Here is a 24904-nt window from a genome sequence, read left to right as displayed (position 1 = left end):
GTTAGCGCAGGGCGAGAGAGCTGACTGCACAGCCAGGTTCCTGGGAGTGGGGAGAGGCGTTACTGAGTCTGTGAGTCACAGCCACCGTTTCTGAACTGGGAAGTTCAACAACCGCTTCCCCTGCTGGTTTTGTCTAACTTGAATCGTCCTGTGCTGATTTGTGGACCTTGGACCTTGTCTCTGCAGATTAAGAGCGGGGAGAATGCAGCTAACATTGCGAACGAGCTGTCCCGGCACACTAGAGGCCCCATTTATGCCGGTGACGTCAGCTCTTCTGTCAAACTGATGGAGCAGTTGCTAGATATCCTCGATGCCCAGCTGCAGGCTCTGAGACCCAGTGAGAAGGAGTCGGCGGGACGGAGTTACAACAAGGTTTGAGCAACTTTCCTTCATATTGACTGCTGTCGTTCCAGGTACAATCGACGTAGGCAGGACTTACAGTGCCGGAGTGGAGAGAGAGAGAAAGCAGACCAGAGAGAGAGAGGGATTGCAAACTGGAGAGAGAGAGAGCAGATTGGAGAGAGAGAGGGAATACAGACTGGAGAGAGAGAGAGAGAAAGCAGACCAGAGAGAGAGAAAGCAGACCAGAGAGAGAGAGAAAGCAGACCAGAGAGAGAGAGAAAGCAGACCAGAGAGAGAGAGAAAGCAGACCAGAGAGAGAGAGAGAGAGAGAGCAGACCAGAGAGAGAGAAAGCAGACCAGAGAGAGAGAAAGCAGACCAGAGAGAGAGAGAGAGAGAGAGCAGACCAGAGAGAGAGAGAGAGAATGCAGACCAGAGAGAGAGAGAGAGCAGACCAGAGAGAGAGAGAGAATGCAGACCAGAGAGAGAGAGAGAGAATGCAGACCAGAGAGAGAGAAAGCAGACCAGAGAGAGAGAGAAAGCAGACCAGAGAGAGAGAGAAAGCAGACCAGAGAGAGAGAGAGAGAATGCAGACCAGAGAGAGAGAGAGAGCAGACCAGAGAGAGAGAAAGCAGACCAGAGAGAGAGAGAAAGCAGACCAGAGAGAGAGAGAGAGAATGCAGACCAGAGAGAGAGAGAGAGCAGACCAGAGAGAGAGAGAGAGAGAATGCAGACCCCTGGAGAATACAGAGCTGAGACAGAGAGAGAGGAGTAAGAAAAACTTACATTTCTATAGCGCCTTTCACAGCCTCCCGACATCCCAAAGCACTTTACAGCCAATGAAGTACTTTTGAATTGTAGTCACTGTTGTAATGTAGGAGAGAGAGACATTATAGATCAGGGAGACTGAAAAAAAAAGTCAGGGAGATTGAAAAAAAAAGTCAGAGCAGGGAGAGAGATTGAGGGTGAATTTTAACTCTTCCCACCAGGGGGAAAATGAGTCCCGCCCCACCCCCACTCCCAACCCCACCCCAACCCATCCCAGCCCCACCCCAACACCCCCACCCCACCCCACCCCAACACCCCCACCCCACCCCAACACCCCCACCCCACCCCATTCCCCCACAACACCCCCACCCCAACACCCCATTCCCCCACCCCATCCCCACCCCAACACCCCCATTCCCCCACCCCACCCTATTCCCCCACCCCACCCCACCCCATCCCCACCCCACCCCACCCCATCCCCCCCACCCCACCCCATTCCCCCACCCCACCCTATTCCCCCACCCCATCCCATTCCCCCACCCCATCCCCCCCCACCCCACCCCATCCCCCACCCCATCCCCCCACCCCACCCCATCCCCCACCCCATCCCCCCCCACCCCACCCCATCACCACCCCACCCCATCCCCCCCACCCCACCCCATCCCCCCCACCCCATCCCCCACCCCACCCCATCCCCCCCACCCCACCCCATCACCACCCCACCCCACCCCATCCCCCCCATCCCATCCCCCCACCCCATCCCATCCCCACCCCATCCCCATCCCCATCCCCACCCCACCCCACCCCATCCCATCCCCCCCACCCCACCCCATCCCCACCCCATCCCATCCCCCCCATCCCCACCCCCACCCCACCCCATCCCCACCCCACCCCGACCCCACCCCATCCCGACCCCATCCCACCCCCCCCCCACCCCATCCCACCCCCCCACCCCCATTCCGACCCCATCCCCACCCCCACCCCATCCCGACCCCACCCCATCCCACCCCCACCCCACCCCACCCCATCCCCCCCACCCCACCCCATCCCGACCCCATCCCACCCCCCCACCCCCATCCCACCCCCCCACCCCCACCCCATCCCCATCCCGACCCCACCCCATCCCACCCCCACCCCACCCCATCCCACCCCCACCCCACCCCATCCCGACCCCATCCCACCCCCCCACCCCCATCCCACCCCCCCACCCCCATCCCGGCCCCACCCCACCCCATCCCACCCCCACCCCACCCCATCCCCCCCACCCCATCCCCCCCACCCCACCCCATCCCGACCCCACCCCCCCACCCCCATCCCACCCCCCCACCCCCACCCCATCCCGACCCCACCCCACCCCACCCCATCCCACCCCCACCCCACCCCATCCCCCCCACCCCACCCCATCCCGACCCCATCCCACCCCCCCACCCCCATCCCACCCCCCCACCCCCACCCCATCCCCACCCCCACCCCATCCCGATCCCACCCCCACCCCACCCCATCCCACCCCCACCCCATCCCACCCCCATCCCACCCCACCCCATCCCCACCCCACCCCATCCCCACCCCCACCCCATCCCGACCCCACCCCACCCCATCCCGACCCCACCCCATCCCACCCCCACCCCACCCCATCCCCACCCCCACCCCATCCCCCCCACCCCACCCCATCCCCACCCCCACCCCATCCCACCCCCACCCCACCCCATCCCCCCCACCCCACCCCACCCCACCCCATCCCCACCCCATCCCATCCCCACCCCCACCCCCCCACCCCCATCCCACCCCATCCCACCCCCACCCCATCCCAACACCCCCACCCCACACCACCCCACTCCTTCCCATTGACTTCAATGGATTAAGAGGAAGAAGAGATCAAGGGATCAGAGAGAGAAAGGGAGGCCAGCGGATAGAGAGATGGAGAATGTGTGTTAAGATTGGAGGTTGAGATTACAGCAGTGTTATTAAGATGTAATATCGCAGCACGTGAGTGTTTTTGCACAGACTATGTGGCGGGAGTTGGCTGTCAGCTGTTCTCTGTCAATTTTGTGCATGTTCCCATTCATTTTAAGGTTCAGGCACTTGCATATCAACATTGCTTTATCTAAACAAGCTCCATAAATAGCAGTAAAACACTATCCTGTATTAATGTGAAAACATATTATCAAAGTATTTATCGGTGTGGTTATTAGAAATAGGGGAGAAAGGGTTGACAATGTAGGGATGGAGGAGTGAGTGAGCGAAACTATGTCCGATGGAGTTCAATGTGGGGCAAGCATGAGGTCATCCACTTTGGACCCAAGAAAGATCACTTGGAGTGTTTTCTAAATGTTGAGAAACTAGTATCTGGAGGAGCAGAGAGGATTTGGGAGTTTGGGTACTCAAATCATTAAAAGCCAGTGGACAGGTACAAAAAGCAAACAAAAAGGCTAATGGAATGCTGGGCTTTATCACAAAGGGCTGGAATACAAAGGGGAGGAATTTATGCTTCAGCTGTACAGAGCTCTGGTTAGATCCCATCTGGAGTACTGCATTCAGTTTTGGACACTGCACCTCCGAAAAAAGAAAGAAAGACTTGCATTTCTATAGCGCCTTTCACGGCCACCGGACGTCTCAACGTGCTTTACAGCCAATGAAGTACTTTTTTGGAGTGTAGTCACTGTTGTAATGTGGGAAACGCGGCAGCCAATTTGCGCACAGCAAGCTCCCACAAACAGCGATGAGATAATGACCAGATAATCTGTTTTTGTTATGTTGATTGAGGGATAAATATTGGCCCCAGGACACTGGGGATAACTCCCCCTGCTCTTCTTCGAAATAGTGCCGTGGGATCTTTTACGTCCACCAGAGAGGGCAGACAGGGCCTCGGTTTAACGTCTCATCCGAAAGACGGCACCTCCGACAGTGCAGCACTCCCTCAGCACTGGCACTGGAGGATATATTGGCCTTAGAGCGGGTGCTGCACAGATTCACCAGAGTGATACCGGGGTTTAGGGGGATAATTGTGAGGACAGGTTGCATAAACTTGGCTTGCCTTCCCTTGAATATAGAAAATTGCAGGGTGATCTGATCAAGGAGTTTAAAGCGATTACAGGATTCGATAAGGTAGGTAAAGGTCATCTATTTCCTCTGTTGGGGAATTCAGAACCAGGGGATGCAATCTTAAAATTAGAGCCAGGCCGTTCAGGGACAAAATCAGGAAGCACTTTTCACACAAAGGGTGCTGGAAATGTGGAACTCTCTCCCTCAAAACGCTGTGGATGTTGGTGGACAATTGGAGCTTTCAAGACTGAGGCCGATAGATTTTTGTTTTTTAAGGGTATCACGGGATATGGAGCGAAGGCGGGATAATTGAGTTGAGGTACAGATCGGCCATGATCTAATTGGATGGCAGAGCGGGCTGGAAGTCCTGTATGGCCTCCTTCTGTTCCCAATGTTCCTGTATAAGTTTAAAATGAAGGCACTGCTCACGTACATAGGGCACTGTCGCTATATGTGGGACAAATGAGAATTCAGAGGAGCAGAGAACCCGGTCAAAGAATTAACATTGCAAGCTGTCAGTAACTCCCAGTAGTGGGATCTTCCTCTGTACATGTGTAATGATGGATGGTTTCCGGGGTTTAATGAAGTTTGTTGTGTGTTTTTCTCTCTCCCTGCATGCAATGGACACAGATTCAGAAACGGGAGAGGACCTGCAGAGCATATATAGAGGTACGTGAGTGTTGCTTTGAATGTGTTGGTGTTCATGTTTGATTAATGCATTTTTCTCTGTGAACTTCATCTCTGTACCTGATTTTTTCTTAACCCCTTCTCCGCTTCTGCCTTTCAAGCACTGCCCCTTCCTCTCCATCGCTTGCCCCACCTCTCCATCGCTTGCCCCTTCCTCTCCATCTCTTGCCCCTTCCTCTCCATCTCTTGCCCCTTCCTCTCCATCTTTTGCCCCTTCCTCTCCATCTCTTGCCTCTGCCTCTCCATCTCTTGCCCCATCCTCTCCATCTCTTGCCCCTTCCTCTCCATCTCTTGCCCCTTCCTCTCCATCTCTTGCCCCTTCCTCTCCATCTCTTGCCCCTTCCTCTCCGTCTCTTGCCCCTTCCTCTCCATCTCTTGCCCCTTCCTCTCATCTCTTTACTTTCCCCTTAATAAAGTCAGCTTGGCTCAGTTGGCATCACGCTCCCCTCTGAGGATCAGAATGTCGTGGGTTCAAGTCCCACTCCAGGGCTTAGGGGCATAATCTAGGCTGGCACTTCAGGGACTGGGATAGACTGGCCCACTGTCCCCGATGTTGGAACAGACTGGGCCAGTGCGCTCTGCATTGGAACAGACTGGTCCAGTTTGCTCTGTATTGGGACAGACTGGTCCAGTTTGCTCTGTATTGGGACAGACTGGTCCAGTTTGCTCTGTATTGGGACAGCCTGGTCCAGTGTGCTCTGTATTTGGGACAGACTGGTTCAGTGTGCTCTGTATTGAGACAGACTGGTCCAGTGTGCTCTGTATTGAGACAGACTGGTCCGGTGTACTCTGTATTGGGAAAGACTGGTCCAGTGCCCTCTGTATCGGGACAGACTGGTCCAATGTGCTCTGTATTGGGACAGACTGGTCCAGTGTGCTCTGTATTGGGACAGACTGGTCCAGTGTGCTCTGTATTGGGACAGACTGGTCCAGTGTGCTCTGTATTGGGACAGACTGGTCCAGTGTGCTCTGTATTGGGACAGACTGCTCCAGTGTGCTCTGTATGGGGACAGACTGGTCCAGTATGCTCTGTATTGGGACAGACTGGTCCAGTGTGCTCTGTATTGGGACAGACTGGTCCAGTGTGCTCTGTATTGGAACACACTGGTCCAGTATGCTCTGTATTGGGACAGACTGGTCCAGTGTGCTCTGTATTGGGACAGACTGGTCCAGTGTGCTCTGTATTGGAACACACTGGTCCAGTGTGCTCTGTATTGGGACAGACTGCTCCAGCGTGCTCTGTATTGAGACGGACTGGTCCTGTGTGCTCTGTATCGGGACAGATTTTTCCAGTGTGCTCTGTCTTGGGCCAGTGTAGTCCAGTGTGCTCTGTATTAGGACAGACTGGTCCAGTGCACTCTGTATTGGGACAGACTGGTCCAGTGCGCTCTGTATTTGGACAGACTGGTCCAGTGTGCTCTGTATTGGGACAGACTGGTCCAGTGTGCTCTGTATTGGGACAGACTGGCCCAGTGTGCTCTGCAATGGGAAAGACTGGTCCAGTGTACTCTGTATTGGGACAGACTGGTCCAGTGCCCTCTGTATCGGGAAAGACTGGTCCAATGTGCTCTGTATTGGGACAGATGGGTCCAGTGTGCTCTGTATTGGGACAGACTGGTCCAGTGTGCTTTGTATTGCGACAGACTGGTCCAGTGTGCTCTGTATTTGGAAAGACTGGTCCAGTGCGCTCTGTATTTGGACAGACTGGTCCAGTGCGCTCTGTATTGCGACAGACTGGTCCAGTGCGCTCTGTATTGGGACAGACTGGTCCAGTGTGCTCTGTAATGGGAAAGACTGGTCCAGTGTACTCTGTATTGGGACAGACTGGTCCAGTGCCCTCTGTATCGGGAAAGACTGGTCCAATGTGCTCTGTATTGGGACAGACGGGTCCAGTGTGCTCTGTATTGGGACAGACTGGTCCAGTGTGCTCTGTATTGGGACAGATTGGTCCAGTGTGCTCTGTATTGGGACAGACTGGTCCAGTGTGCTCTGTATTGGGACAGACTGGTCCAGTGTGCTCTGTATTGGGACAGACTGGTCCAGTGTGCTCTGTATTGGGACAGACTGGTCCAGTGTGCTCTGTATCAGGACAAACTGGTCCAGTGTGCTCTGTATCGGGACAGACTGGTCCAGCCTGCTCTGTATTGGGAAAAACTGATCCAGTGTGCTCTATATTGGGACAGATTGGTCCAGTGTGCTCTGTATTGGGACAGATTGGTCCAGTGTGCTCTGTATTGGGACAGACTGGTCCAGTGCGCTCTGTATTGGGACAGACTGGTCCAGTGCACTCTGTATCGGGACAGACTGGTCCAGTGCACTCTGTATCGGGACAGACTGGTCCAGTGGGCTCTGTATCGGGACAGACTGGGCTAGTGCGCTCTGTATTGGGACAGACTGGTCCAGTGTGCTCTGTATTGGGATAAACTGATCCAGTGTGCTCTGTAGTGGGACAGACTGGTCCAGTGTGCTCTGTATTACGACAGACTGGTCCAGTGTGCTCTGTATCAGGACAAACTGGTCCAGTGTGCTCTGTATTGGGACAGACTGGTCCAGTGGGCTCTGTATTGGGACAGACTGGTCCAGTGGGCTCTGTATTGGGACAGACTGGTCCAGTGCTCTCTGTATTGGAACAGACTGGTCCAGTGTGCTCTGTATTGGAACAGACTGGTCCACGTGCTCTGTATTGGGACAGACTGGTCCAGTGCACTCTGTATTGGAACACACTGGTCCAGTGTGCTCTGTATCAGGACAGACTGGTCCAGTGTGCTCTTTATCCGACCAGACTGGTCCAGTGCGTTCTGTATTGGGACAGACTGGGCCAATACACTCTATCGGGACAGACTGGGCCAGTGTGCTCTGTATCGGGACAGACTGGGCCAGTGTGTTCTGTCATCAAGAGGGCCGAAATCAGATCTCATGGGCTCGATTTTCCAAGCCCCGAGGAGGCAGGTTTAGAGGCGGGAGTGGTGGGAAAATTGCAGAATCGGGGGGGCAGGAACCCATCCCACCCCCAACCCGCCTCCGTGCCAGTGTCCCAGGAGGCGGGTACCCGACCTGCGCTGGGAGCCACCTCCCCGAGGCGGGAAGGGGATTAGAGATTAACAGGTTGTTAACGGGCAGTTTTTTGCCTAATCCCTATTTTTAGCCCTGAAGCGTGGGCTTCCCGACGGCTCCGAACCACGCCAAGTTAGCGAGGCGGACCGTCGGTCTGCAGGGGTTGGAGGGGCCGAGATGTCCGTTGTGCAGGTGAGTGATGGGTGCATGTGTGCAGAGGTAAGTGTGTGAGGTAAGTGTAAAGTGTTTTAATAAGTTTTACTTACCTTTACTTTCTCTTGCAGGCTTCATTCCTTCAGTTCTCGGGAGTCCCTCAGTTCGCCGGCACAGAAAGCAGAATGGCCGCTGAACTGTCAAAAGCTGCAGCCTCTGCTTTCTGGTCTGGAGAGATCTCTAACTGAGTCTGAGTAGAAGGACTCAAGTTAGAAGACAGATTGTCAGTGTTTGACAGCTTCACAGAGCTGTCAAACGCTGATTTTTCATCTGTCAAAAGCTCTTGACAGATGAAATGTCAATCGCTGATGTCACCAGTAACCAGGTGTCCCTTAATTGGCCTGCTGAGCCCGCTGGGTGGGCTTTACAAGGTCAATCAAGGGAAAATAGCGTGGGTTGGCCACAAGTCGATGGAGGCGGGACTACAACCCAAAAAGTGGGATTCCCGCCTCCAAAAGCTCCCCATTGACAAAATCGAGCCCCAAATGTTAACAGTTTTGTTTCCATAACTACAAAGTGAATTGAGTGAATTACTGAGAAGTATTATTGTGTCAGCTGCGGTTCAGTGGGCAGCGCTCTCGCCTCTGAGTCAGAAGGTTGTCCCACTCCAGAGATTTGAGCACAAAATCCAGGCTGACCCTCCCAGTGCAGTACTGAAGGAGCGCTGCACTGTCTGAGGTGCTGTCTTTCAGAAGAGACGTTAAACCGAGGCCCCGTCTGCCCTCGCAGATGGTCAATGTAGGAAATGCGGCAGCCAATTTGTGCACAGCAAGCTCCCACAAACAACAATGTGATAATGACCAGATAATCTGTTTTTGTGATGTTGATTGAGGGATAAATATTGGCCCAGGACACTGGGGAGAACTCCCCCTGCTCTTCTTCGAAATAGTGCCGTGGGATCTTTTACGTCCACCTGAGAAAATGGAAAAAAAAACAGTTTTATTTTGAACAGGCCTATGATTTTTCTCCCACTTTGCTCGCGGCAGTGTCCTGGAGATTAATTTTTAATCCCTGGAGACTCCAGGCCAAACCTGGAGGGTTGGCGACCCTACTCTAAGGGCCCTGTTATAAATCCAGATACGATTTGATTCCAGGCTATTGTGCAGACTGTGGATAACTTGCTGAGACCTGAAGCTTTGGAATCCTGGAAAGATATGAACACGACGGAGCAGGTTCACACGGCAACCATGTTATTGGATATCTTGGAGGAGGGGGCCTTCCTGCTGGCAGACAACCTCAAGGAACCAGCGAGAGTCAACGCCACCACTCAGAATGTCGGTGAGTATCGACTGCGTGCAGCAACCAGCTGGGGATCTGCTCAGAAGCCCTGGGTCTTCAGCGAGTTGTGTCCCATAATTTTAATGTCTTGTAGGTCTGATCTACTGCCCTCATTCTGTCCAACCAAGCCAAGTCATCCCAATGAGCACCAACCTAGACCCTGCCCCATAGCCCAGTGACCCACTGACCCTGACCCCTAGCCCAGTGACCCTGACCCCTAGCCCAGTGACCTTCTGCCTGACCCTGACCCCTAGCCCAGTGACCTTCTGTCTGACCCTGACACCTAGCCCAGTGACCTTCTGTCTGACCCTGACCCCTAGCCCAGTGACCTTCTGTCTGACCCTGACCCCAGCCCAGTGACCTTCTGTCTGACCCTGACCCTTAGCCCAGTGACCTTCTGTCTGACCCTGACCCCTAGCCCAGTGACCTTCTGTCTGACCCTGACCCCTAGCCAGGTGACCTTCTGTCTGACCCTGACCCCTAGCCCAGTGACCTTCTGTCTGACCCTGACCCCTAGCCCAGTGACCTTCTGTCTGACCCTGACCCCAGCCCAGTGACCTTCTGTCTGACCCTGACCCCTAGCCCAGTGACCTTCTGTCTGACCCTGACCCCTAGCCCAGTGACCTTCTGTCTGACCCTGACCCCTAGCCCAGTGACCTTCTGTCTGACCCTGACCCCTAGCCCAGTGACCTTCTGTCTGACCCTGACCTCTAGCCCAGTGACCTTCTGCCTGACCCCAGTCCAGTGACCTTCTGTCTGACCCTGCCCCTAGCCCAGTGACCCACTGACCCTGACCCCTAGCCCAGTGACCCTGACCCCCAGCCCAGTGACCTTCTGTCTGACCCTGACCCCCAGCCCAGTGACCTTCTGTCTGACCCTGACCCCCAGCCCAGTGACCATCTGTCTGACCCTGACCCCTAGCCCAGTGACCATCTGTCTGACCCTGACCCCTAGCCCAGTGACCTTCTGTCTGACCCTGACCCCTAGCCCAGTGACCTTCTGTCTGACCCTGACCCCTAGCCCAGTGACCATCTGTCTGACCCTGACCCCTAGCCCAGTGACCATCTGTCTGACCCTGACCCCTAGCCCAGTGACCTTCTGTCTGACCCCTAGCCCAGTGACCTTCTGTCTGACCCTGACCCCTAGCCCAGTGACCTTCTGTCTGACCCTGACCCCTAGCCCAGTGACCTTCTGTCTGACCCTGACCCCTAGCCCAGTGACCTTCTGTCTGACCCTGACCCCAGTCCAGTGACCTTCTGTCTGACCCTGAACCCCAGCCCAGTGACCCACTGACCCTGACCCCTAGCCCAGTGACCCACTGACCCTGACCCCAGCCCAGTGACCCCGACCCTCTAGCTCAGTGACCCTCTGACTCTGACCCTCTAGCACACTGAGCCTCTGACCCTGACCCTCTAGCTCAGAGACCCTCTGACCCTGACTCTCTAGCCCAGTGAGCCCCTATCATAGACAGTCCCACTAGCCCAGTGAACCACTCTCCGACCACTTCCCACTGGCGCTGGCGCAGAGACGCTCTGCTTTAATTACCTTCCCTTGTAACTTATTCCACAACTCTATTGCCCTTGGGGTGAAGACTTGACTTCCCTTCTTACACCTAACTCCCTAATGTCACCATCATGAACAGTTTCCCTGGATCAACGTGTCAATCCCCTTCAATAATATTGAAACCTTAGATCACCTCAAGTCTTTTCATCTTTTTTTCCAAAACCAAGTCCATTGCTCAGCCTTTGCTTCCTCCCAGTCCTAAGAACATAAGAATTAGGAGCAGGAGTCAGCCACATGGCCCCTCGAGCCTGCTCCGCCATCCAATAAGATCATGCTTGATCTTCGACCTCAACTCCACTTTCCTGCCCGATCCCCACATCCCTTGATTCCCCTAGAGTCCAAAACTCCATCTATCTCAGCCTTGAATATACTCAGCAACTGAGCCTCCACAGCCCTCTGGGGCAGAGAATTCCAAAGATTCACAACCCTCTGAGTGAAGAAATTCCTCCTCATCTCGGTCTTAAATGGCCGACCCCTTATCCTGAGACTGTGCCCCCTAGTTCTAGACACTCCAGCCAGGGGGAAACAACCTCTCAGCATCTACCCTGTCAATCCCCCTCAGAATCTTATATGTTTCAATGAGATCACCTCTCATTCTTCTAAACTCCAGAGAGTATCGGCCCATTCTACACAATCTCTCCTCATAGGACAGCCCTCTCATCCCAGGAATCAATCTAGTGAACCTTCGTTGCACCGCCTCCAAGGCAAGTATATCCTTCCTCAGATAAGGAGACCAGAACTGTGCCCAGTACTCCAGGTGTGGTCTCACCAAGGCCCTGTACAATTGTAGCAAGACTTCCTTACTCTTATACTCCAACCGCTTGCAATAAAGGCCAACATGCCATTTGCCTTCCTATTTGCTTGCTGTACCTGCATGCTAGCTTTCTGTGTTTCCTGTACAAGGACCTAAATCTCTCTGAACACCGTAATTTAATAGTTTCTTGTGGCGGTACCACCGGTTGTCCCTTGCATTGAGATACATAATTCCCTTTAACTTACCTTTAAATGTATCTGTTACTGCACTCAGGCTTCATTCCTGTACTCTGCGTGATGACATCATAACGTCAGAGCTTGGAACCTTCTGGCAGTAGAGCTCGGAACCTGCTAGCAGTTAGTCATAGAGTCATAGAGTTATACAGCACAGAAAGAGGCCCTTCGGCCCATCGTGTCTGCGCCGTCCATCAAGCCCTGTCCAATCTAATCCCATTTTCCAGCACTTGGTCCATAGCCTTGTATGCTATGGCATTTCAAGTGCTCATCCAAATGCTTCTTGAATGTTGTGAGGGTTCCTGCCTCTACCACCCTTTCAGGCAGTGAGTTCCAGATTCCAACCACCCTCTGGGTGAAAAAGTTCCTCCTCAAATCCCCTCTAAACCTCCTGCCCCTTACCTTGAATCTATGCCCCCTTGTTATTGACCCCCCTACTAAGGGGAAAAGCTCCTCTTTATCTACCCTATCTATGCCCCTCATCATTTTGTACACCTCAATCAGGTCCCCCCTCAGCCTTCTTTACTCCAAGGAAAACAACCCCAGCTTGTTTAGTCTTTCTTCATAGCTGAGGCGCTCCATCCCAGGTAACATCCTGGTGAATCTTCTCTGCACCCTCTCCAAAGCAATCACATCCTTCCTATAGTGAGGCGACCAGAACTGCACACAGTACTCCAGCTGTGGCCTTACCAGTGTTTTGTACAGCTCCATCATAACCTCCCTGCTCTTATATTCTATGCCTCGGCTAATGAAGGCAAGTATCCCATATGCCTTTTTAACCACCTTATCTACCTGTTCCGCTGCCTTCAGGGATCTATGTACATGTACACCAAGGTCCCTCTGACCCTCTGTACTTCCTAGGGTCCTACCACTCATTGTGTATTCCCTTGCCTTATTTGTCCGTCCAAAATGCATCACCTCGCACTTTTCAGGGTTAAATTCGATTTGCCACTTTTCCACCCATCTGACCAACCCGTTTATATCGTCCTGTAGCCTGAGGCTTTCCTCCTCGCAATTTACCACCCCACCAATTTTCGTGTCATCTGCGAACTTACTGATCATACCTTTTACATTCTCATCCAAATCATTTATGTAGATCACAAACAGCAAGGGACCCAGCACCGATCCCTGAGGTACCCCACTGGACACAGGCTTCCAGTCACAAAAGCAACCTTCGACCATCACCCTCTGCCTCCTGCCACTCACCCAGTTTAGGATCCAATGTGCCAAGGCACCCTGGATCCCATGGGCTCTTACCTTCTTGACCAGTCTCCTATGCGGGACTTTGTCAAAAGCCTTACTGAAGTCCATGTATACCACATCCACAGCATTTCCCTCATCCACACACCTAGTCACCCCCTCTCAAAATTCAATCAGATTGGTCAGACATGATTTACCCTTGACAAAGCCATGCTGACTATCCCCGATTAATCCTTGCCTCTCCAAGTGGAGGCTAATTTTGTCCCTCAGAATCTTTTCCAATAATTTCCCTACCACAGATGTTAGGCTCACTGGCCTGTAATTCCCTGGTTTATCCCTGCTACCCTTCTTGAATAATGGTACTACGTTAGCTGTTCTCCAGTCCTCTGGTACATCCCCTGTGGCCAGAGAGGTTCTGAAAATTTGTGTCAGAGCCCCTGCAATCTCCTCCTTTGCCTCACACAGCAGCCTGGGATACATCTCGTCCGGGCCTGGGGATTTATCCACTTTTTGGCCTGCTAAAACCGCTAGTACCTCCTCCCTCTCGATGCTAATATGTTCAAGTATATCACTGTCCCCTTGCCCGATTTCTATGTCTACATCGTCTTTCTCCATAGCGAACACAGATGCAAAAAATTCATTTAAAACCCCGCCTACATCATCTGGCTCTACACACAGATTGCCACTTTGGTCCCTAATGGGCCCTACCCTTTCCCTGGTTATCCTCTTGCCCTTAATATACTTATAAAACATCTTAGGATTTTCCTTTATTTTGCTCACCAGTGTTATTTCATGGCCCCTCCTCGCTCTCCTAATTTCTTTTTTAAGTATGCCCCTGCACTTTTTATACTCCTCTCGGGCTTCCTCCGTCTTTAGTGTTTTGTAACTGCCAGAAGCCCCCCTTTTTTTTCCTAATACATTTTTGTATATCCCTTGTCATCCAAGGTTCTCTTTGCTTGTTGGTCCCACCCTTGACCTTTACGGGAACATGTTGGCGTTGTACTCTCTCTATTTCCCTTCTGAAAGTCTCCCACTGCTTTGATGTGGATTTTCCTATAAGTAGCTGCTCCCAGTCCACTTTGGCCAGATCCTGCCTTATCATATTAAAATCGGCCTTCCCCCAATTTAGAACCCTTATTTCCGGGCCGTCTTTGTCTTTTTCCATGACCACCTTAAATCTCACTGAATTATGGTCACTGTTGCCAAAATGCTCTCCTACTGACACTTCCACCACTTGCCCGGCTACATTCCCTAGAATTAGGTCCAGTACCGCCCCCTCTCTTGTAGGACTTTCTACATGTTGGCTCAAAAAGCTCTCCTGGATGCACTTTAAGAATTTTGCACCCTCTAAGCCTTTCACACTCTGACTATCCCAATTAATATTGGGAAGTTGAAATCCCCCACTATTATTACCCTATTATTTTCGCACTTCTCTGAGATTTGCCTACATATCTGTTCCTCTATCTCCCCCTGACTGTTTGGGGGCCTATAGTACACTCCCAGCAAAGTGCTTGCCCCCTTTTTTTTAAGTTCTACCCATATGGCCTCATTAGAGGAACCCGCTAATATATCATCCCTCCTTACAGCAGTAATTGACTCCTTAATTAATATTGCAACACCCCCTCCCCTTTTACACCCCCCTCTGTCTCGCCTGAAGATTCTATACCCCGGAATATTGAGCTGCCAGTCCTGACCCTCCCTCAACCATGTCTCCGTGATAGCAACAATATCATACTCCCATGTGTTCAACAACAACTTCAGTTCATTCACCTTATTTGCAAGACTCCTTGCATTAAAATAAATGCCTTCCAGCCTTGCCATATTCCCTTTTGCCTTCACATATTTGCTCTGCCTTCCCAGCTGACTTGTTTTTTCCTCCGTATTTGGCTGTAAATCACCCCCTACTATAGCTCCACTCTGTATCCCATCCCCCTGCCAAGTTAGTTTAAACCCCCCCAACAGTGCTAGCAAACCTCCCCGCAAGGATATTGGTCCCCCTCTGGTTCAGGTGTAAACCGTCCGACTTGTACAAGTCCCACCTTTCCCAGAAGCAGACCCAGTGATCCAGGAAACTAAAGCCCTCCCTCCTGCACCATCCCTTTAGCCACGCATTCATCTGTTCTATCTTCCTATTCCTATACTCACTAGCACGTGGCACCGGGAGTAATCCAGAGATTACAACCTTTGAGGTCCTGCTCTTTAATCTTCTACCTAGCTCCCTAAATTCTTGCTGCAGGACCTCATCCCTCTTTTTACCTATGTCGTTGGTACCAATGTGGACCACGACCTCTGGCTGTTCGCCCTCCCCCTCCAGAATGCCCTGCAGCCGCTCAGTGACATCCTTGACCCTGGCACCAGGGAGGCAACAAACCATCCTGGATTCACGTCTATGGCCACAGAAACGCCTATCTGTTCCCCTTACTATAGAATCCCCTACCACTATTGCTCTCCCACTCTTTTTCCTCCCTTCCTGGGCAGCAGGAGCACCCCCAGTGCCAGGAAGTTGGCTGCTGCTGCCTTCCCCTGATAAGTCATCCCCCCCAACAGTATCCAAAGCGGTATACCTGGTTGAAAGGGGGATGGCCACAGGGGTCCCCTGCAATACCTGCCTGCTTCTATTGTTCCGCCTGGTGGTCACCCATTTCCCTTCTGCCTGTGCAGCCCTACCCTGTGGTGTGACCAACTCACTGTACGAGTAATTCGCGACCCTCTTAGCATCGCGAATGCTCCACAGCCCATCCACCCGCAGCTCCAGCGCCCCAAGACGGCCCGTTAGTAGCTGCAGCTGGATGCATTTCTGGCACACGTGTTGGTCAGGGACACTGGCAGCGTCCCTGAATTCCCACATAGAGCAAGAGGAGCATATCACGGGGCTGGGCTCTCCTGGCATGACCTACCCCTTTAATCAATCTAAATTAAATTAATTCAATACCACCAGCAAAGTAAGCCCTACCTGGTCTCTGGAGCCCTTTGTAGGCCCGCTCTACCGCTGAAGCACCCGCCGAAGCTCTGAGGCCTTGCCTCACCTAACTCCCTGACTCACCCAACTCTCAGCACTCTGCTGAAATCGCACTCAGTGCAAAATCGCACTTCAAAGCCTGTTTTTATAGGCCCTGAAACAAAGACTTGCTGAGCCCTGCTACAGGAGAACCAGGTTAACCAGATTACTCCAGCCTCTTTTTAAACTGTTCTCCTCTCCGGCTCTCGCTCTTTTTAAACTGTTCTCCTCTCCGGCTCTCGCTCTTTTTAAACTGTTCTCCTCTCCGGCTCTCGCTCTTTTTAAACTGTTCTCCACTCCGGCTCTCGCTCTTTTTAAACTGTTCTCCTCTCCGGCTCTCGCCCTTTTTAAACTGTTCTCCTCTCCGGCTCTCGCTCTTTTTAAACTGTTCTCCGCTCCGGCTCTCGCTCTTTTTAAACTGTTCTCCTCTCCGGCACTCGCTCTTTTTAAACTGTTCTCCTCTCCGGCTCTCGCTCTTTTTAAACTGTTCTCCTCTCCGGCTCTCGCTCTTTTTAAACTGTTCTCCTCTCCGGCTCTCGCTCTTTTTAAACTGTTCTCCTCTCCGGCTCTTGCTCTTTTTAAACTGTTCTCCTCTCCGGCTCTCGCTCTTTTTAAACTGTTCTCCTCTCCGGCTCTCGCTCTTTTTAAACTGTTCTCCGCTCCGGCTCTCGCTCTTTTTAAGTTGAGTTCGGAAACTTCTAGTTAGTCCTCGTGGCGTCCCCGCTGGGGAAAGACCTGCACCACGGTGCTCCTACAGTCAGCCATCTTACCTGCTACCTTACCTGTTGCAGTTAACCTGTTCCTGTAAATAAACAACTTATTTATAGTTCGTCGAAGTCGAACTCAATTATTTAGTGGCGATGCTGTTTTTCTAATTTGTACATTCCCCACATTATACTCCATCTGCCACCTTATTGCCCACTCACTTAACCTGTCTTTATCCATTTGCAGGCTCTTTGCATCCTCCTCACATCTTACTTTCCCACCTAGCTTTGTACCGTGAGCAAACTTGGTTACATTGCACTCAGTGCTTTCATCTAGGTGATTAATATAGATTGTAAATAGCTGAGGCCCCAGCACTGATCCTTGCAGCACCCCACTAGTTACAGCCTGCCAACCGGAAAATGACCCGTTTATCCCTACTCTCTGTTTTCTGTCCGTTAGCCAATCCTCTATCCATGCTAATATATTACCCCCAACCCCATGAGCCCTTATCTTGCGTAGCAACCTTTTATGTGGCTCCTTATTGAATGCCTTTTGGAAATCCAAACATACTACATCCACTGGTTCCCCTTTATCTACCCTGCTAGTTACATCCTCAAAGAACTCTAATAAATTTGTTAAACACGATTTCCCTTTCATAAAACCATGTTGACTCTACCTAATCATATTATGATTTTCTAACTGCCCTGTTACCACTTCCTTAATAATGGATTCCAGCATTTTCCCGACGACTGATATAGAAACATAGAAGATAGGAGCAGGAGTAGGCCATTCGGCCCCTCGAGCCTGCTCCGCCATTCAATGAGATCATGGCTGATCATCCAAACTCAGTACCCTGTTCCTGCTTTCTCCCTATACCCCTTGATCCCTTTAGCCTTAAGAAATATATCTAACTCCTTCTTGAATATATTTAATGAATTTGCCTCAACTGCCTTCTTTGGTAGAGAATTCCACAGGTTCACCACTCTCTGGGTGAAGAAATTCCTCCTCATCTCTGTCCTAAATGGCTTACCCCTTATCCTTAGACTGTGACCACTGGTTCTGGACTCCCCGGCCATCGGGAACATCCTTCCAGCATCTAGTCTGTCTAGTCCTGTTAGAATTTTATAAGCTTCGATGAGATCCCCTCTCATTCTTCTAAACTCCAGCGAGTACAAGCCCAATCGACCCAATCTCTCTTCCTACGTCATTCCTGCCATCCCAGGTATCAGCCTGGTGAATCTTCGCTGCACTCCCTCCATGGCAAGAACATCCTTCCTCAGATAAGGCGACCAAAACTGCACACAATACTCAAGGTGCGGTCTCACCAAGGCCCTGTACAACTGCAGCAAGACATCCTTGTTCCTGTACTCGAACCCTCTCGCTACAAAGGCCAACATACCATTTGCCTTCTTAACCGCCTGCTGCACCTGCATGCTTACTTTCAGCGACTGGTGCACAAGGACGCCCAGGTCTCGTTGCACTTCCCCTTCTCCCAATCTATTGCCATTCAGATAATAATCTGCCTTCCTGTTTTTGACAAACTGGCCTATGGTTCCCTGTTTTCTCTCTCCCTCCTTTCTTGAATAGCAGGGTTATATTTGCTACCTTCCAATCCACAGGGACCATTCTAGCATCTCAGGAATTTTGGAAGATCACAACCAATGCATCCACTCTGCAGTCACCTCTTTTAGAACCCTAGGATGTAGGCCATCAGGTCCAGGGGATTTGTCGGCTTTTGATCCCATTAGTTTATCAAGTACTTTTTCTCTACTGATATTAATTACTTGAAGTTCCTCACTCTTATTAACCCCTTGGTTCCCTGCTATTTTTGGTATGCTTTTTGTGTCTTCTACTGTGAAGACAGATACAAAATATTTGTTTAAAGTCTCTGCCATTTCCTTATTCCCCATTATAATTTCACCTGTCTCAGCCTCTGAGGGACCAACGTTTACTTTTGCTACTCTCTTCCTTCTTACATACTTGTAGAAGCTCTTACAAGCTGTTTTTATATTTCTTGCTAGTTTACGCTCATATTCTATTTTCTCCCTCTTCCCTATCCCTCACTTCTCCCAGATGTCCTTCCAACTCCTTGCAATCCACACCATCTTTTCTATCTCCTGTCCATAAATCGCACCCGTGACCTTTCTGCCCAGCTCCTTTGTTTCCCCCAGCCTACCCCTTCCAAGCTCCTCCCACGTGTTGTTGCCACCCAATGATGCTCTCGCGACTCCATGCTCGAGTGCCACCAGTCTCTGACTTGCCCAAAGCATCAAGACTACGCTGGTCAAAGTCACCAATGAAACTCTGTGGCTTACCGTCGCTTTTTGTCCTCTTTAAGTTCCTTGGCATCGTCAACGCTGGTGACCATTCCATTGTCTTCCTTCTCCTCACCCTGTGCACCGCACCCTCCTGATCCCACCACACGCAATCTAGATGCAGGAAGGATGTTCCCGATGGCGGGGGAGTCCAGAACCAGGGGTCACAGTCTAAGGTTAAGGGGTAAGCCATTTAGGACTGAGATGAGGAGGAATTTCTTCACCCAGAGAGTGGTGAACCTGTGGAATTCTCGACCACAGAAGGCCGTTGAGGCCAATTCATTAAATATATTCAAGAAGGAGTTGGATATATTTCTTAAGGCTAAAGGGATCAAGGGATATGGGGAGAAGGCAGGGACCGGGCACTGAATGTGGATGATCAGCCATGATCTCATTAAATGGCGGAGCAGGCTCGAGGGGCCAAATGGCCTACTCCTGCTCCTATCTTCTATGTTTCTATGTTTAATCACTACATCTCAAGCCATTTCCCCTCCTCAAAATTTCCTTCAGCTGAACGATGTCATTTAAACCAAAGCCATTGTTCTCAGCACTCGGATTTGATTCCATCAACGTCCCTTCCTTGCTCTCTTGGGCTGATTCACTGACAGGGTGAGAAATGTCATGGAAGATTGGCTAGTAATATATTAAAAGTCTTGTGCATAGTGTACATTTCCTGAGGTGTCGAACTTATTTTCTGTCACACTTTCCCTGTCACTTTGTTGCTAACACACAATCATAAATATTCTGTCATAAAACAGAATATCCTTCCTGTCCCACCAGTGTCCGTCTGCGTACATCACACACACCGTCTCACCAGCCCAGTGTCCCTCTGTGTACATCACACACACTCTCTCCCACCATCTGTAGATTTATTTTCCTCTCCTCGTCACAGATCCTGTTCGCACATCTCATCCTGTCTGAGCACTGATTAATCTGGTGCCTCCGTCTGTTGGTATAATCAAGATATGAAGGCGGTTTCAAACTCGAATCATCGATTGTGCCTCAATACAGGAAACAAGAAACAGTGTCCTATTTTCAATGAATATCAACTAAGTACTAACTGCAAACATTGTTCTCTTTCCTCTCTCTTGCCATCTCTCTGTTTCTTTCTATCTCACTATCTCTATACCCATCTCTCTCACTATTTTTGCTCTCTGTGCCTCCTGCTCATTTGGGCTTTGATCTCACTTTTATTTACATGTCTCTTCTCTCCTCACATCATATCACTTTATTTTTCCTGCCTCTATTCCGTCCTCTTTGTTGTGTGTCTGGTGCTCTTTCTCTGCCTCTTGCTCCCTCTGTTGGCCGCATCTACTGCTGTGTGTCTCTTTCTTTCACATTTGTATCCTCTGCATCTCTTGGCTTCTTGTGACTCTCACACACTCTATCTTTTGTGCCCTGTTATTGTATTTCCAATGTTCTCTTCCCCCCTCCCCTCCCCTCCTGTTCCTCTCTCTTCTCTTCTTCCCCCTCTCCTCTCCTTCCCCCTCTCCTCTCCTTCCCCCTCTCCTCTCTTTCCCCCTCTCCTCTTCTTCCCCCTCTCCTCTTCTTCCCCCTCTCCTCTTCTTCCCCCTCTCCTCTCCTTCCCCCTCTCCTCTCCTTCCCCCTCTCCTCTTCTTCCCCCTCTCCTCTCCTTCCCCCTCCCTCTCCTTCCCCCTCTCCTCTCCTTCCCCCTCTCCTCTCCTTCCCCCTCTCCTCTCCTTCCCCCTCCCTCTCCTTCCCCCTCTCCTCTCCTTCCCCCTCTCCTCTCCTTCCCCCTCTCCTCTCCTTCCCCCTCTCCTCTCCTTCCCCCTCTCCTCTCCTTCCCCCCCTCCTCTCCTTCCCCCTCTCCTCTCCTTCCCCCTCTCCCCTCCTGTTCCTCTCTCTTCTCTTCTTCCCCCTCTCCTCTCCTTCCCCCTCTCCTCTCCTTCCCCCTCTCCTCTCCTTCCCCCTCTCCTCTCCTTCCCCCTCTCCTCTCCTTCCCCCCTCCTCTCCTTCCCCCTCTCCTCTCCTTCCCCCTCTCCTCTCCTTCCCCCTCTCCTCTCCTTCCCCCCTCCTCTCATTCCCCCTCTCCTCTCCTTCCCCCTCTCCTCTCCTTCCCCCTCTCCTCTCCTTCCCCCTCTCCTCTCCTTCCCCCTCTCCTCTCCTTCCCCCTCCCTCTCCTTCCCCCTCTCCTCTCCTTCCCCCTCTCCTCTCCTTCCCCCCCTCCTCTCCTTCCCCCCCTCCTCTCCTTCCCCCTCTCCTCCCCTTCCCCCTCTCCCTTCCTGTTCCTCTCTCTTCTCTTCTTCCCCCTCTCCTCTCTTTCCCCCTCTCCTCTCTTTCCCCCTCTCCTCTCTTTCCCCCTCTCCTCCCCTTCCCCCTCTCCCCTCCTGTTCCTCTCTCTTCTCTTCTTCCCCCTCTCCTCTCTTTCCCCCTCTCCTCTTTTCCCCTCTCCTCTCTTTCCCCCTCTCCTCTCTTTCCCCCTCTCCTCTCTTTCCCCCTCTCCTATCCTTCCCCCTCTCCTCTCCTTCCCCCTCTCCTCTCCTTCCCCCTCTCCTCTCCTTCCCCTCTCCTCTCCTTCCCCCTCTCCTCTCCTTCCCCCCTCCTCTCCTTCCCCCTCTCCTCTCCTTCCCCTCTCCTCTCCTTCCCCTCTCCTCTCCTACCCCTCTCCTTCCCCCTCTCCTCTCCTTCCCCCTCTCCTCTCCTTCCCCCTCTCCTCTCCTTCCCCCTCTCCTCTCCTTCCCCTCTCCTCTCCTTCCCCCTCTCCTCTCCTTCTCCCTCTCTCTCCTTCTCCCTCTCCTCTCCTTCCCCTCTCCTCTCCTACCCCCTCTCCTCTCCTTCCCCCTCTCCTCTCCTTCCCCCCTCCTCTCCTTCCCCCCTCCTCTCCTCATCCCCCCCATCTCTCCTCTTCCCCCTCTCCTCTCCTCTTCCCCCTCTCCGCTCCTCTTCCCCCTCTTCTCTCCTCTTCTCCCCCTCTCCTATCCTCGTCCCCGCCTATCCTCACCCCCTCCCCTCCCTCTCTCCTCTCCTCTCCCCCCTCCTCTTCCGCCTCTCCTCTCTCTCCTCTTACCCTGTGCACCTCTGTTCTCCTCTCTCACTCACCTCTCTCTCTCGCTCAACCCCTTCTCCATCTCTCTCTCTCTCTCTCTCTCCCCACAGTGCTGGAAGTGTCGGTGCTGAATACTGAAGGGCAGGTGAAGGAGCTGACATTTCCACACAGTTATCTGACAGAAAGCTTTATCCAGATCTCCCCGAATACCATCAAACAGAACAGTCGCAATGGTAAGTGTGCGCACCAGTTAGACTGTTAATTCCTTTGCTTGCGATGTGTGTTGGGTGAATGATGACCGTGTTGGGTGAATGATGACCGTGTTGGGTGAATGATGACCATTCAGGCTGACGGCACACGTTTCCCAGTAATTTTCCCAACACCATCAGCCCATCTGAGCAAGAATCTTCAGAAAGAAAGGCATCCTTGAGTGGATCTCAGTGCATGATAGGATCCCACTGTGTACGTTTGATCTGATTGTCTGAGTGGGACCCCTGTACGTTTGAAGGATCCCTCTGACCTTACCAGTGCGATCTGAGCACTTTGAGCCTGAACATGAGGTGCATTAACAGTGACACAGACAGAACCTTTTCTCCGCTCCCCTCCTCACAAATCCCTCTGGTTTGGAGGTTAAAGCAGGTCCTTGTCATGTGGCTGAAGATCCCCCTCCATTCTCTGTGTGTAGCGACTGGAAGTGTCAATATAAACTAAGATGGTTATGGTTCTGCTAACTGCTAAACACTGAGACAAGCCATCTTCCCATGTGATTTCATTGATGTCCTCGCACCAGATGTGCACAGAGCAACGACCAAAAACACGGGGCCGGGCAGTGGGTGGTCCTGGGAGTGGGCGGTCCTGGGAGTGGGCGGTCCTGGGAGTGGGCGTTCCTGGGAGTGGGCGGTTCCAGGAGCGGGCGGTCCCAGGAACGGGTGGTCCCGGGAGCGGGTGGTCCCGGCAACGGGCTGTCGGTTAAACTCCATCAAGGAGTGAACTTAGGAGTTAATCACCAGAATGATACTGAGGCTAAAAGTGTTAAATTATGAGTACAGGTTGCTGGAATTTGGGTTGTATTCCCTTGAATGTAGAAGATTAAGGGGTGATCTACTCGAGGTGTTTAAAATTATAAAAGAAGTTGATAGGGTAGACATAGAGAAACTATTCCCTCTGGTGGGAGAGTCCAGAACAAAATCTTAAAATTGGAGCCAGGCCGTTCAGGGGTGATGTGAGGAAGCACTTCTTCACACAAAGGGTAGTGAAATTTTGGAACTCTCTCCCCCAAAAGACTGTTGAGGTTGGGGCTCAATTGGAGCTTCCAAGACTGGGATCGATAGATTTTTGTTAGTTAAAGGTGTCGCGGGCTAGGGAGCAAAGGCGGGTAAATGCAGATCAGCCATGATCTAATTGAATGGTGGAACAGGCTTGAGGGGCTGAATGGCCTCCTCCTGTTCCTAGGAGGGGCGAAAACTTGGGGAAAGTATATTTACATTCAGTGGGTCCCATAGTACATGGGGTGCAAGAACTCACTGAGTATTGGGGAAAAAGGAGTTAGCGAAATTACTGCCCCAGAGAGCTGTGGAAGCTACATCATTAAATAAATTTAAAACAGAAATAGACAGTTTCCTAGAAGTAAAGGGAATTAGGGGTTACGGGGAGCGGGCAGGAAATCGGACATGAGTCTAGGTTCGGATCGGTCATGGCCCTGTGGGTGGCGGAGTGGGCCCAGGGGCCGTGTAGCCTGGACGTGCTCCGACTTCTTGTGTTCTAATTCTGTGTTAGATTTCAGGAGATGGTTCTATTCACAGGGATTAGTGGAGACCTCGGGAACATGCTGCCAGCTAGGAGTCCTTCAAGAGTAAATTGGGCCTGTTCCTGGCTGGGGTGGAGATCACCTCTTACAGCAGGTAAGTACTGCAGGAAATACAGGGACAGAGTGATCTCCTGGACGAGTTTCGATCGCCTAGATGGGTCGGAGAGGAATTTCCCAGATTTTTTCTCCCAAATTGGCCATTGGGTTTTTTATCTTTTTTCGCCTCTCCCCGGAGATCACATGGGTTCGGGTGGGATGGAGAGTGAAAGTAGATTTGAGGTTAGGATCAGATCAGCCAGGAGCAGGCTCGAGGGGCCGATTGGCCTACTCCTGCTCCTATTTCTTATGTTCTTAAAATCCCCGAGGCATGTGCAAGTCACACTGAACAGGCTTAAACTCATTGCATCCTGAAAGGGTTGAAGGGGAGTGTTGCTGACACCTGCTGTTGCTTTCTGCAGGGGTTGTGAAGGTGGTGCTAATCCTGTACAATAACCTGGGCCAGTTTCTATCGACGGAGAATGCGACGGTAAGGATGGGCACAGATGTCAGCACTCAGAGCACCTCCATCGTCGTCAACTCTCAGATCATCGCCGCTTCCATCAACAAGGAGTCGAGCCGAGTCTTCCTCACCGAGCCGGTGATATTCACCCTGCAGCACCTCGATGTAGGTATCACTGAGGCCGGGGCTCACCGGGGGCAGCTGTCAGCCTAACATTTGCTCAGTGACTCGCCCTGTGACGTCTCCACTCCGTCAGTCACTGCGTGTTGTGACCCTGCGGGGTTAATTGCGGGGTTAATTCAGCCTCGCTCCCAGCACGGAGCATAGCCCGTCCGGCTCGGCGCGCCCCCAATGTTACGCTCATCAGGCGCGCTGAGCTCCACGCTCAATCTTCCAATCGGTTGCTCCCAGCGCGTGAGGACCCACACTGGGAGCAGAGCC

The 24904-nt window shown here is 52.1% G+C and overlaps 1 protein-coding gene across 2 annotated transcripts in view; it reads left to right on the top strand.

Annotated features, from left to right (window-relative positions):
* LOC147097600 (adhesion G protein-coupled receptor L1-like) overlaps window positions 1-24904 on the top strand; it is a 410191-nt gene that overhangs the window by 255353 nt on the left and 129934 nt on the right. For both annotated transcript variants that reach the window (XM_085971570.1, XM_085971569.1), the window contains exons 6-10: window positions 187-372; window positions 4781-4819; window positions 9199-9382; window positions 22268-22390; window positions 24423-24628. In XM_085971570.1, coding sequence (XP_085827696.1) covers window positions 187-372; window positions 4781-4819; window positions 9199-9382; window positions 22268-22390; window positions 24423-24628 — 738 coding nt within the window. The remainder of the gene's footprint in view (window positions 1-186; window positions 373-4780; window positions 4820-9198; window positions 9383-22267; window positions 22391-24422; window positions 24629-24904) is intronic.

The sequence above is a fragment of the Somniosus microcephalus genome, chromosome 31, assembly GCF_052327205.1.
Source record: "Somniosus microcephalus isolate GS21.2 chromosome 31, FLI_Smic_1.0, whole genome shotgun sequence".
Taxonomy (NCBI): Eukaryota; Metazoa; Chordata; class Chondrichthyes; order Squaliformes; family Somniosidae; genus Somniosus; species Somniosus microcephalus.
Note: the sequence above shows the minus strand (reverse complement) of the source record. Positions and strands in the feature narration are given on the sequence as shown.